General features: G+C 47.8%; 1 protein-coding gene across 3 annotated transcripts in view; it reads right to left on the bottom strand.

The window, feature by feature from the left end:
- Positions 1–329: 329 nt before the first annotated feature.
- Positions 330–12,414, bottom strand: part of SLC1A6 (solute carrier family 1 member 6) — a 92,764-nt gene continuing 80,679 nt past the window's right edge. For all 3 annotated transcript variants that reach the window (XM_019631761.1, XM_019631760.1, XM_019631759.1), the window contains 8 exons: positions 11,805–11,942; positions 10,064–10,268; positions 9,216–9,258; positions 8,373–8,716; positions 5,386–5,619; positions 3,988–4,182; positions 1,328–1,462; positions 330–636 (listed from right to left, as the gene is read on the bottom strand). In XM_019631761.1, the coding sequence (XP_019487306.1) occupies positions 441–636; positions 1,328–1,462; positions 3,988–4,182; positions 5,386–5,619; positions 8,373–8,716; positions 9,216–9,258; positions 10,064–10,268; positions 11,805–11,942 (1,490 nt within the window). In that variant the 3' untranslated portion in view covers positions 330–440. The remainder of the gene's footprint in view (positions 637–1,327; positions 1,463–3,987; positions 4,183–5,385; positions 5,620–8,372; positions 8,717–9,215; positions 9,259–10,063; positions 10,269–11,804; positions 11,943–12,414) is intronic.

Genomic DNA, 12,414 nt, shown 5'->3' with positions numbered 1-12,414 from the left:
CTTTCACTGCAATAAACCATAAACATGAGCATCACAGCTCTTCTGAGTTCTGTGAGTCCTTCCAGCCAATCGTGAAACCTGAAGCTAGTCTTGGGGACCCCCTGACACAGAGGCCATGAATATTGTTTTATTATGGGAAATAGTGGTTCTCCTTTATCGCCTTCCATTCTGCTGCTCCTTGAGAAAATAAGGAACATGAGAGGACCCATCACCTTGTGGAACCAGCAGCTTCCCGTACCCCCAACTCCAGGGAAAACATTTCCACCCTGCCTTGCTCACCATCCTCCCTCAAGTTTTCCGCATCAGCTCAGAGAGAAACAAAGACCATGCACATTCCTTCATTCCTGCTCCTTTATCTCAGTTTCCCCCAAACATGCCAGACAGAACATGTGTGTCCAGTGCACGGCCGTTCAGGCAGCGGGCCTTCCGCAGGGCCGCCCTCACATGGCACTCTCGTTGCCTCCCCGCCCCCTGGATGCTCCCTTCTCTTGGGTCATGAGCGACTTGTAGGGCTTCCCTAGGCTGGGGAGGGTGAGCTCAGCTTCCTGCAGCTCCAGCTCCCGCTGAGACAAATGCTCAATGACCGCCGCTCCAATGGAGTCCCCCAGCACGTTGGTCATCGTGCGAAGTCGGTCCCTAGGGAGGGCGAGGGAGAGAGAATTCACCATTAGCATCCGTTAACCAAGGCATGAAGAGCACCCCAGGGGAAAGGATGAAGCAGAGGGGGTTCGCTGTGTCTGAGAATTGGGGGTTCACATTACAGTCCAATCCCTGGTTATGCAGGTCCCTCCCTCTCTCTGTCCTGTTTCCCCTCCTAACAGATGCAGAATGGACCAGCTCTGACAATGCTCACATTTGATCTCAGCAATGAAATTTTTTAAGGATGTAAACATCCAATCTAGAAACTTAGGGGTTGTGAGCTGAACAGCATATAGAATGAGGAGGTCCATATTTATTTTATGTAAACCTCCTGTTTTTAAAGTTGAGACTTTAAAAATATATATTTGCAAGCCAGCTCTGTCCCATGGATCATCTTTTTGTGATTTCTACATAAAACAGTTAAAAAGGTGGCCTTTCTGGCTGATGGGTAAAGCCTCTATTGCTTGTCTCCTCTCCGCCCTACTTCCCAAGGTTAATTCTATGGAATTTGGGATCCACAGGCCATAGTTTGGAGTATTCTCCAAGGCCCTCTCTTTACTCTAAAATCCTAGAATTCTGTGTCTTTGCTGGAACGAAGGCCCACAGGTTGGGGATGGGAGGAAGGGAAGTCCTGCAGGGAAAGCAGTGGGTTGAGGGGAGACAGAAGCAGGGTCTAAAAGACACTCACAGGAACCAGTCCACAGCTATGATCAGCGTGATGTCTTCAGTAGGCAGGCCGACCGATGTGAGCACAATGACCATCGTGACCAGACCCGCCTGTGGTATGCCAGCAGCCCCAACACTGGCTGCTGTCGCTGTGATACTGCAAATGGAGAGAGAACACAGAGGAGCAGGAGAAGGGAAGGGAGAAATGAGGAAGAGAGTGAGAAAGGGCACAAGAGAAGGGAAGGGGTCAGTTCCCTAGAGCACCTTAAATTAAAATCCCCAAAATAAAAAGCAAATCCAAGGTGACTTTCATTAAGTGCCAATGCAGATAGGTCCTCTCATCCTTTGCCAGGACCTGGAAGTCCACCTGATGATGGAATTTGGGACATTTAGACAACTCATATTGTAGATGCAAAAGTAGGTATTTAACTAAGCTGCCTCACGGGCTGGAAGAGGGCATAAGAATCAACCCAGGAAGCAGTTGTAAACCAGATGCCTGAGTTCCCTGTATGCACATATACTGGAAGCAGGTAGGTCAGGACAGCCAGGTCCAGCTGCCAAGAATGGAACTCTGGGAGACAGGCCAAGTTTAGAGCCAAAAGAAGAAATTGGCTCTGTGATGCTGAGCAAATTGTAAAAAAAAAAAAAATTATATATGGTTTTGGAAAACTAAAAGGTAGAACCCATAAGAAATGAGAGAGATGGTGGTCCACCATCAAGGACAGGGACTTGAGTGGATCAAGAGTAAGCTAGATTTTCACCACAACATCAACTCCGATTGCCTGGCATGGTGTGCTAAAAATTCTAAAGCCACTGAACTCACCAGGAAAGGCGCCAGTGCCCTGGAGTTGGCACCCCTCTTCCTGGTGGCCTCTGAAGTGCCTTCCCAAATTTTATAACTATGAACATGGGACCACTCAGGACACTTAGCCCAGACGATGTCTCTATCAGAACAGTGAATGAGCAAACGCTTGGGTTGGTGGGCAGAGAATGGTCCAGCAGACTCCAATCATTAGCCATACAACCTTGGACATAAACTCAGAGCCTCCATTTCCTCGTTTGTAGAATGGGAGACATATACCTACCTTGTGGGGTTATCAAGTAAAAGAGCACAGTGCTTCGTGAATGGGGCTTCAAGAAGGGTCATTATCACCATTATTCTAAGTAAGAGAGACTATCTCCCCTAATCACTAGCGCTGGCATAAACAGTGATCTGTGGGTGCCCTTGGGAGGCACATAGCACACTCTCAATAGGATAAGCTAATTCCAGCTGTATCCAAGAAGCCAAATCAAATTTGTTTGGGTTAAGTTCAGATCAGGTCCAAAGTAGGACAGAGTCAGTACTACTACAATAAATATATGCTGACTGATTGAACAAGAAGCTATTCCCTAATACTCCATACTTATGAGACCTGTGTCAGGGGACATAGGGAAGAGGAACCCCAGTCCCACGAGCTCCAGGTACTTCCTGCTCACATGAAGGCAGCATGGGGATGCTGACCATGGGACAGAAGGCGGTAGGGTCTGCTGACTCAGACACTTCACCTGAGCAAAAGAATCTCAAACCATTGCCCACATATACCTTTGCTTCCTAGCCCAGCTTCCTTGAATGTCTGCGCCTTCTTCCCACCCATCCATTTCTCCTCCCACCCAGTGCTCTGAGGTTACCAGACTCCTGGCTCTCTCTACCTCTTCCCGCTAGGTGACCTTAGGAAAGTAACTTAACTTGCCTCAATTTCCATTTCCTTCTCTCTAAAACAATAATGATAATTTTACCCACCTCAGGGGGGCGTTGTGAGGATCAAACGAATGCACACAAAGGTACTTTGCACAAGATTGTTTACAGAGCCTTCAATAAATTAGCTCTTTCAACTCATATTTATTGAACATCTACCACATGCTACACACCTGGAGAAATTCCCATAGAAGTAAATCCCGGCCCAAATGGAGCTTACCATCTAGTGGGGAAGTCAAGCAATAAGCAAGATGAATAAGTAAAACGCATACTGAGGCAGATGGTGCTATGAGGAAATGGTTCAGCCTAAGAAAGTCCAGACAGCAATTTTAAATAGGATATTCAGGGAATACTTCCCTGCAAATGTGATATTGGAGCAAAGATCTGATAATGTTTGCTGTTATTTTTATAATGACTAAGTTGGAACTTTTGGGTGATGGGGCCCAGGAATCCATATCTATACGGAGGTTTTTTTGTTTGTTTGTTTGTTTGTTTGTTTCTTAGCTGATCCATCCTGCCACCTGTTGGCAGCTCAGCAGCAGCTCAGCTTGGGTCGGGAATCGAACCGCTGTTGCTCAGAACTCGCACTCTTGAGCAAGCTCTTAACCAACTGAGCCACTCGGCCGGCCCTCAGGAATCCATATTTATAACAAGGGTCTCAGGTTATTAGGATGTATCAACCATACTCTGGGAAATACTGGACAAAGGGATCTCCCACAATAGCATGTGAGAGGAGATCTGACTGGAACACCTTGCCAGATTCTAACAGCCTCATGTTGAAGTCTCACCTTGACCCTTATCCAGCATGGGTGACTTGTCCCTGCCCACATTCCCCCCTCTAATATCCAATGCCTCCCTTGACCTGGAGCTGAGCCTCCTCCTCCCCTAGCCAAGCTAATGACTTCTTGGGTCTCACCTGTTGGCAGATCCCACTAAGACCATCTCACCTGATAGTTGTGATCTGGCCCAGGTTGAGCTCGTAGTTGTTGACTTGAGCAATGAAGATGGCGGCCAGAGCCTCGTACAGGGCAGTGCCGTCCATGTTGACAGTGGCCCCCACAGGCAGCACGAACCTGGTGATGCGGCGGTCTACACCCAGGCCCTCCTCCAGGCAGCGGAAAGTGATGGGCAGTGTCGCAGAGCTGGGGGAGAGAGAGCCCAGGGGGCTGAGAGCAGGGGATGGCAGGGTGGGGCTGGGGAAACAATGGGCCAACAGAGGGTTCCCCTTGAGAACACTGGGAGGCCAGGTGGGGGGCCAGAGAGAGCAGCAGATGGCAGGTCTCTAACATTTCAGAGGCAGATAACTGCATGGGGAAGAGGAACTCCTCATAACATGGGGCACACAGCAGTGGGGTCCCCCAGACTGAAGTTCTCTTGACCCACTTAAAGCCAATAACTTAAGGCTAATTACTAGACTGATTCATGCCACAAGTTCACACTACCTATCCACTCCCAGAAAGGAGAGGACTAAGGGTCTTCTGACTTGCCACCCCTCAGGGCTAAGCGAGGAGTATTACAGAGGACCCCTATCCCCACTCCCCATGTTTGGTCTGAGAGTGATCTCAGCAACACTAACCCTCTCGGTCTCTCTCCCCACCACTTCCCAGAGGAGGAGGAGTAACTTAATTGATTGGTGAGTTTAGTCAAAGGAGTGGGCATCTCATTTGGGGTTAGCCAGTCCACAAAACATGTGCTCTGTCTGGTCAGCTTTGTGTCATGCAGTGAGAAACCTGAAACAACACAGAGGGCCTTTGGGTGTCCAGATCTGTGGTGACCAGGTGAGTTTAATTCTGGGGTACAATGGCACCAATCCTACTTGGCTACAGATCAAAAGGCCATAATGGGCAATTTTTAAAAAGGCATTATGGGCAATAAAGAAATGATATTTTTCTTATCACAAATAGTTTGTGATACTTCTTAAATTGTTTTAAATTTGGATGATGGGGGGAAGTGAGCTCTTTATTAACCACCTAAAATCCCCCCCAAAAGGAGAAGGAAGCCAAGAGAGCTTTCAGACACCATCTCAAATGGAGTGAGACCCTCTGAGCTAGAAAATGACTGAGAACGTGGGGCATGTTGGAACCTTCCTCCTAACCTCAAAATTGGCAGCTGGTTTTCCTCCATATAAAACAGAGACACAGGAAAGGAGAAAAAGGGGTCAGGAGAGCCAGCCCAGGACAAAGATCGGTGCCCAGGTGAGCCACCTGGAGAACTTCAGGAGTCCCTGACATTATTGAACAACTCAGAAGAGGCTCTGTAATGGGGGGAAGGTGGGTCTCCTACAAAAGCCCATGAAAGACAGTGAACCTAGGAAGGGTACCAGTGATGGGGGGACAAGACCATACCTGGAAGACGTGCCCATGGCGGTAATGAGGGCCTGCAGCATGCCCCCGATGAAGGGGAAGGGGTTCCGGTGGGTGATGAGGAAGTAGATAAGAGGCAGGACACCACCAGCATGGAGGAACAAGCCCACAATGACGGTCAGGGTGTACATGCCCAGCTGACCCCCTAGGACAGCCATGTCTTCCATCTCTAGGATCTTCCCAGCAATCAGGAACAGGATGCCCACAGGTGCGTACCTGGGCCAAGCCAGAGACCTGTCAGGGCCCCCTCATGACTTCCCCTACAAGCCCGCAGCTCTCAGCCCCAAAGGCTTTGCCCATATAAGACCCTAGAACCAGGCAGTGCTCACCCCACAGCATCCTACTCCACTCCAACATTTCCCATACATTAACAAATGGGGCTGGGCGCCACAGATATATCCCACCTCTTCTTCCTACTCACCCACAACTCAACCCCAGACAGCAGAAAAGTTCTTACAACTCCAGGGTATGCAATCTTCTAAGGTCTGACCTTCATCCACTCCCCCATTCAAGTCCTCCCACAACCCCCCCCCAAAAAAATAATCTCTGTCTTCAGGACTCTCCCTAGACACTTCCCAGACAATTGCCATTTCTAGCCCTCTAACTTTCCTTATTCTCTGCCCCCAACTCTTTGTTCTACCTTTGTCACTTTTATACCCCTATTGTCTTTCCCATAAGTGCATATTCTCACTCATTCACCAGCCCTGAGCTATTTTACCTAGGTTTCCCAAGGACATCTCAAACCTGTCTTATCAAATCATCTGTTTTTTCATTCACTCAACAAATATCTACTGAGCACCTACTACGTTCCAGTCACATGGTCCCTGTCCCCCGGTGCTTACATTCCAATGAAGGAAATAGGGGTACACATGGAAATGTGTAATTAAAAGCTTCAGGTGGTGAAAACTGCAAGAGAAAGTCACTGAGTAGGGCTGCTTAAGTTTGAGTGGTCAGGGAGGGCTTCTCTGAAGAGGTGACATTTAAGCTGAGGCTTGAATGATGAGAAGGACCCATGTATATCTGAAGGGGAAGCACTGCAGGCACAGTGCAAAGACCCTAAGATGAGCATTAGCTGGAAGTATTGGAGGAGTGGAGAGGCCAGTGTGGCTGGAGCAGCGAGTGGAAAGGGGAGTAGAGGAGACAGAAGAAGCAAATTCATTGGGGGCTCACCTGCTTTTCCCCACAGACCAGCCCATTGCTTAGTCTTGTGAGTTTCTGCCAGCTGTGCCATCATTCATCCATCACCAGGCTTCAATTGTTATTCCTCTCTCCTTAGAAATTGAAGTCTACATTTGTCATGTGGATGTACTGGAGGAAGTGGGGACCTCTTGGGAAGTTGGTGCGATAGCTTGGGTCAGAAATGATGAAACTCAAGCTAAGGCTGTGGGAATGAGGATGTGGGGGGACTTCTCCAGTCATACCTTGTTCCCCAAGCTGGGCTCAGGGTCAGCCCTGGTCAGTGGTTGTTGATTTATCTCCAAGTCTTGATGACCTACCTCTGTGATTACTCTGTAAATCCCTTTCCCAACTCCCTCACTTCTATCCTTCCACCTCATCCTCTGTAAAACTCCTCAGCCCTGAATCAACTGCACATGACTTCTTTCCTCCTATACTCAGCCACCTGGTACATATAGATATTTTCCCCAACCATGCCAATGACACCACTAGAAACTCATGGTTCCCAATTCAGTTCAGCCTTCAAAGCTCCTTGTCAATCCTCTTGCTTGTCCTTAATAAGCTCCTTTCCCTTTCCTCTCAGCTGCTTTTCCAGGCTCTTAACTTGGCCACTAGCCCCCTACACAATTTTCAAATTATTTGGGATGAAGTACAAGTCTTCCCCAATTTGAAACCAGACAGTCTTGTTAACATCTTCCACCACCACTCCCTAGTTAACATATGCTAGGGCCTTCCTGAACTCCTCACCATTCTCCAAACAACTCAGGTTCTTTCAAGATATGCATGTTCTCTTCCCTCTGCTTGAAGTGCCTCTCCCCTCTTCCGGTCCTGTTGGATTCCTACTCACCTCTCCAGGCCCAGCTAATAGGTGACCTTCTCCATGACTCCCTTTTCCCCTGCCCAGGCAGAGCGCACTGCATATCCCTCCACTGGCTCACTTCTCCATGTTCCCAATACTTTTTAATGTTCCTTTACAATACAACCTTCCACCTTGTATTATGTTGCTTTAGGATACGTCTGTCTTCCCCAAGACTTTGTGAGCTCTTGGAGGACAAGGACTGAATTTAATGCATCTTTGTATACCAGAGTTCAAGATGAAGGTGAGCCTGGAAAAATGTCTGATGAATGAGTAAAGAAATTGGTGAAGATGTGAAGGAATTTAAAGAATGAATGGATGAATCAATCAATCAATTAAGAAATAATTAGTGAATGAATAAATAAGAAAATGAGCAAATGAGACACGAATGACTGGGTGAGACAATGAATGTGTTAAGTGAACAGGTGAATGAATGCAGGAAATATGTGAGTGAGTGAATAACAAATGCAGAGATGAATAAGTGGGTCAAAGTATGAGTCCAAATGAATAAATGACTGAGTAAACAAATAAATTAATCAATCAATGGTTTAACTAATGCATGAATGAGTTCATGAATAAATTTATGAGTGAACGAATGTATGAATGAGTGAATTCATCAATGCATAGAAGAATGAATAAATAAACGAGAAAATGAATGAATCAATGCATGGAAGAATGAGTATCATGAATAAGTGAGTGAATGAATAGATGAACAAGAAAGTAAATGAGTGAATAAATCATTGCAGAAAGGAATGAATGAATGAATAAGAAAATAAATGAATGAGTGAGTAGTGAATTAATCCATACATATATAAATGACTTTGGCCAAATGGTCCCAATGACCCCTCAGCAGCTGCCCCACAGCCTGATTTCCCAGCTCTGGCTTCATCCTTCCCTTGTACCATCACTACCCACCCTATCATAGCCCAGCACTCACCAGATAATGATGCCCACCAGCCTCATAATAGCCTCATTGAGGCTATCGAAGAAGTCCCTCAGGACTCGGCCCTTGTGTTTCATGCCGCCAATGACCAGCCCAAAGGCCACAGAGAAGACCACAAGGCCCAGGGCATTGATGCCATTGGCCGAGCCAGATACCGGCACAGTCTCCTCAAAGGTCAGCACCTCCTGCAGGGTGCCCAAGGCCCGTGTGATATTTTCCAGGAGGCTGGTTCCATTCTCTGTTGAAGATGGAGGAGGCATGGAGGCGCTCTGCTCGGATCCGTTCTCCGTCCTCACAACAGTCCTGGTTACCAACCTCGTGCTGTACTGTGTCTTGAACTGAAATATGGAGGGATTGGGGCCAAATGCAATTTAGTGGGTGCATCAGAATCATCTTTCAAACGTCTTTCAAACACCAATCCCTGGTTCCCACACCCTGGAGAGTCTTATTTAGTAGATCTGAATGAGAGAATGAACAATTTGACCGATGCAGAGAAAAGCGAGTGAATGAATAGATGAATGAGTGAGTGAACAACCAATGCATGGAAGAATGAGTGTAGAGTCTTCATTTTGCACAAGTTCCGTGGGTGATGCTTGGACAGATTTGTGGGCCTGTCTCCTCAACCACCTACAGTCAGAAGCCTTGGTTCCTCCTCTAGTACCTTCCCCAGGAAGCCCTTGGCCTACATCCTTCTCTCTAGCCCTTCCTTGATCATCACACCAATGGCCATTGCTCTGTCAGGCCCATCTTCCCACCCTTCACCCCTGGACCATTCACTCAGCAGCAAGCTCCCCCACCCTTCAAGCCTCCCTCATCAAACTCTGTACTTCCCCTGACCTGTTTGAAGCAGGCCTCCACAAGGTTGGGTGGGAACATATTTCTGCAGAAAAACATCAGATGAAGGGAAGGGGTTAGATGATGGAAAGGTGTCTAGAGTAACAATAGTAATAATAATAGCAAGGGCAACGGTAACAATGGCAGCCAACATTTGAACACTTACTCTAGTCCAGGCTAAGTAAGCTAATGATCTGGTTTAAACACTACAATAACTCTAGAAGTGAGTACCACTGACATCCCCATTTTGCGTGCACACACATGCACGCACGCACAAAGAATTTATATAAGTTACCCAAAGCCACACAGCTGCTAAGGGGTGCAGATGGAGCTCAAATCCAGGTCTGTCTGAGCCCTTTGGTAGGACCATATGCCACCACAGGGACTTCACACATACATGCCAGTGACGCCTCAGGGGGGAAAAAACAAACAGACAGCTCCTGCATTCGTCCAACTCCCCCCAAGTCAGCGGCTAGGGTAGAACTATGGCTAGCCTTGATTCTGGCTGGCAAATCTTGCAGCTCTAAGAGAATTATTCACTTTAATTATTCAATTGAATTATTCAATCCTTCCAATTGAGCTTGGGAACAAACACCGCCTATCCTGAGCCCATCCCCAAATCTGCAGTTATCACCTCCCGAGGCTAAGGGTCTAAATATCCTATCCTAGGAGTCAGCTGCTCTCAGAAGACTTGTACGAGGCTCCAAGGCAGAAAATGGATACAAATAAAACTAGGCTCAACTTGAGTGTTGCATTTCCAGGCTGGGTCAACCTGTCCCCTTTGTCTCTCCTTGAACATAGGTTGTTGCACGTAGGGCCGGAATTCCCATCAAAATTAGAAAGGCCGTCACCTGACCAGGTCCATGAAGGCATCGGCTGTTGGAATGGTCTCGATCCGGCCCTCGCGATGCAGCCCCTCCTTGGAGCCCTTCCCAGGATGGATTATGGTGACCATGAGGATGCCGATGAAGACCGCAATGACTGTAGTCACCATGTAGTACACAGCTGCCCGCATCCCCATCCGCCCTGTTGCCTTGTTGTCCAGGGACGCCATACCTGGAGGACAGGTGGTGCAGCCCCAAGCAGCCCCATCCACACCCCACCACCCACTCTCCCATCCATCCACTTCTTCCTCCCACACCACCAACTCAACAGCCATTCCACCAAGCATCCCTTTCTCCTATACCCCACCCAGCACCCACATCACCATCCTGTGACCCATATCATCATTTTCAACCCCCATTCTATTTTCCATATACTTCCGACCATCCTTTTTCCCAGGCACTGCTTCACTAAGCTTCCTTCTACTCCAAGCAAACATTTACAACCCCCACTCCACCTTCCATTTGTCCCAATTTTGCACCATAACCTCACTTTCATTCCACTCTTCATCTCACTATCCGCCCCATAATGACATCCCCCTCTAACCTAGCTCACTGTACGCTATCTCTAGGAGATACTTTTGGCACCCTATCTAGACACCCTTTACCAGGCTGATACACCTATCCTTCAGCTGCTGAGTATGTTGGCTGCTAACAGCTCATGCTAACCCCCGCCCCCTTAAGAATTGCCCTCACAAAACAGGAGCTGCCTTACCCAGAAAGGTCCCATAGGAGACCCACAGCCAATGACTGACTGGCACAGAGATCCAAAAATCCAGCTCCTTTGACTCAGATGGGATCAGAGTTGGGGGGAACAATTCTGTAGTGTGGCACGCTCCAGAGCTCCCATGGGGTCAGGCCAAGAGGCCAGCCCTCTACTGAAGCCGCGTCTCTGCTCGCTTCTTTCCCCACCCCAGCCTGCCCCCCTCACTTCCTCGTGAGTTTCTCTTGACAGCTATCCTCAACAAATCGCTTGTGCAAATATCCCCATCGCAGGCTCTGCTTCCAGAAAACCGAACCCAAGAAATCATTCTTTCACACCTTTACCTTCATGCCTGTTCCAAAACCTGGAGACTACAATCAACCACTGAGGGGCCAAATCTGGCCCACTGCCTGTTTTTGTAAATAAAGCTTTATTGGGACACAACCATTCCCATTTGATTACATGTTAACCTGCACCTGCTTTTGTGCTCCAATGGCAGATTTGAGTAGTCACAACAGATACGGCCCCTAAAGCTGGAAATAGTTACCACCTGGCCCTTTACAGAAAAGGTTTGCTGACCCTTGCATAGTCCATCCATGTTTCCATCTCACCCCCCACCACCTATCCTATCACTTCCCCCTCAAACACCTTCATCCACATCATACTCTCTGACTGTCCATGCCATATTCCAGCTACCTTCCCCAGCTGCCCCACCATAGCCTTCCTTTCACCTCTAGATGATACTAAACTCCTGGTAGGTTGGTATTTTATTTCCAGTGAAAAGTACAGGAAAGTTACTGAGATAAGTGGTGAATGTCACATGGGGTCTGGAACCTGGGTCTGATCAGGACCTGGGCTGTGGTCAAGGGCTCTGGGCTAGGTGCACGCTCCGTGTCTGAGGTCCTAAGTTGGGGAGATGGTCCCATGCTTGGGACCACTTTGGCTCTAGGTTTGAACTTGGACTCTGGGGTGGGTCATGGAAGCCAACACTGGCCTGGGCTCTCTCACCTGTGACCAGGCTGGAGACAATGAGTGGCAGCACCAGCATCTGCAGCATCCTCATGAGAAGTTCTCCAGGGAAAGAGAAGTACTTGATCTGGCGGTAGGTGAGCTGGTACGGGCGCAGGGCAAAGGCCAGGCTGACCCCTAGGGCCAAAACAAGGTCCATGGAGTGGAGTTTGGGTCACTCAGCCCCAAGCAGGGCCATCCATCCCATGAACAGTATGTGTGGATGGGGGTGAGAGAAAAAGAGGAACATGCTATATGAGTGTGTGTGTATGTGTATACATTGTGGAAATATATGGATTTATGTTACCATGTTGATATTGTGTAAATTTGTTTGTAAAGGTTTGCACACAGATTCGTGTGTACATATGCACACACATATAACAGTGTAACTCATTTGTGCACATGTTTCTGCACCTGTATATACAGACCCATGCACATGAGATGCATGTTTTTCTCATGTGTGTATATAGGTGTGACTTATATGTATGTAGTTTTCACATATTGGGTGCATGTGTATTTAAGCTCATAAGTGTGCCAACATGTGTGCAGAGGAATGCATGTTTGTGTAAATGCGTTTGTAAGTTCTAGTATATGTGTACAACTATGTATG

Source organism: Hipposideros armiger, unplaced genomic scaffold (genome assembly GCF_001890085.2).
Source record: "Hipposideros armiger isolate ML-2016 unplaced genomic scaffold, ASM189008v1 scaffold_1045, whole genome shotgun sequence".
NCBI lineage: Eukaryota > Metazoa > Chordata > Mammalia > Chiroptera > Hipposideridae > Hipposideros > Hipposideros armiger.
This window is presented reverse-complemented; position numbering and strand designations above follow the sequence as displayed.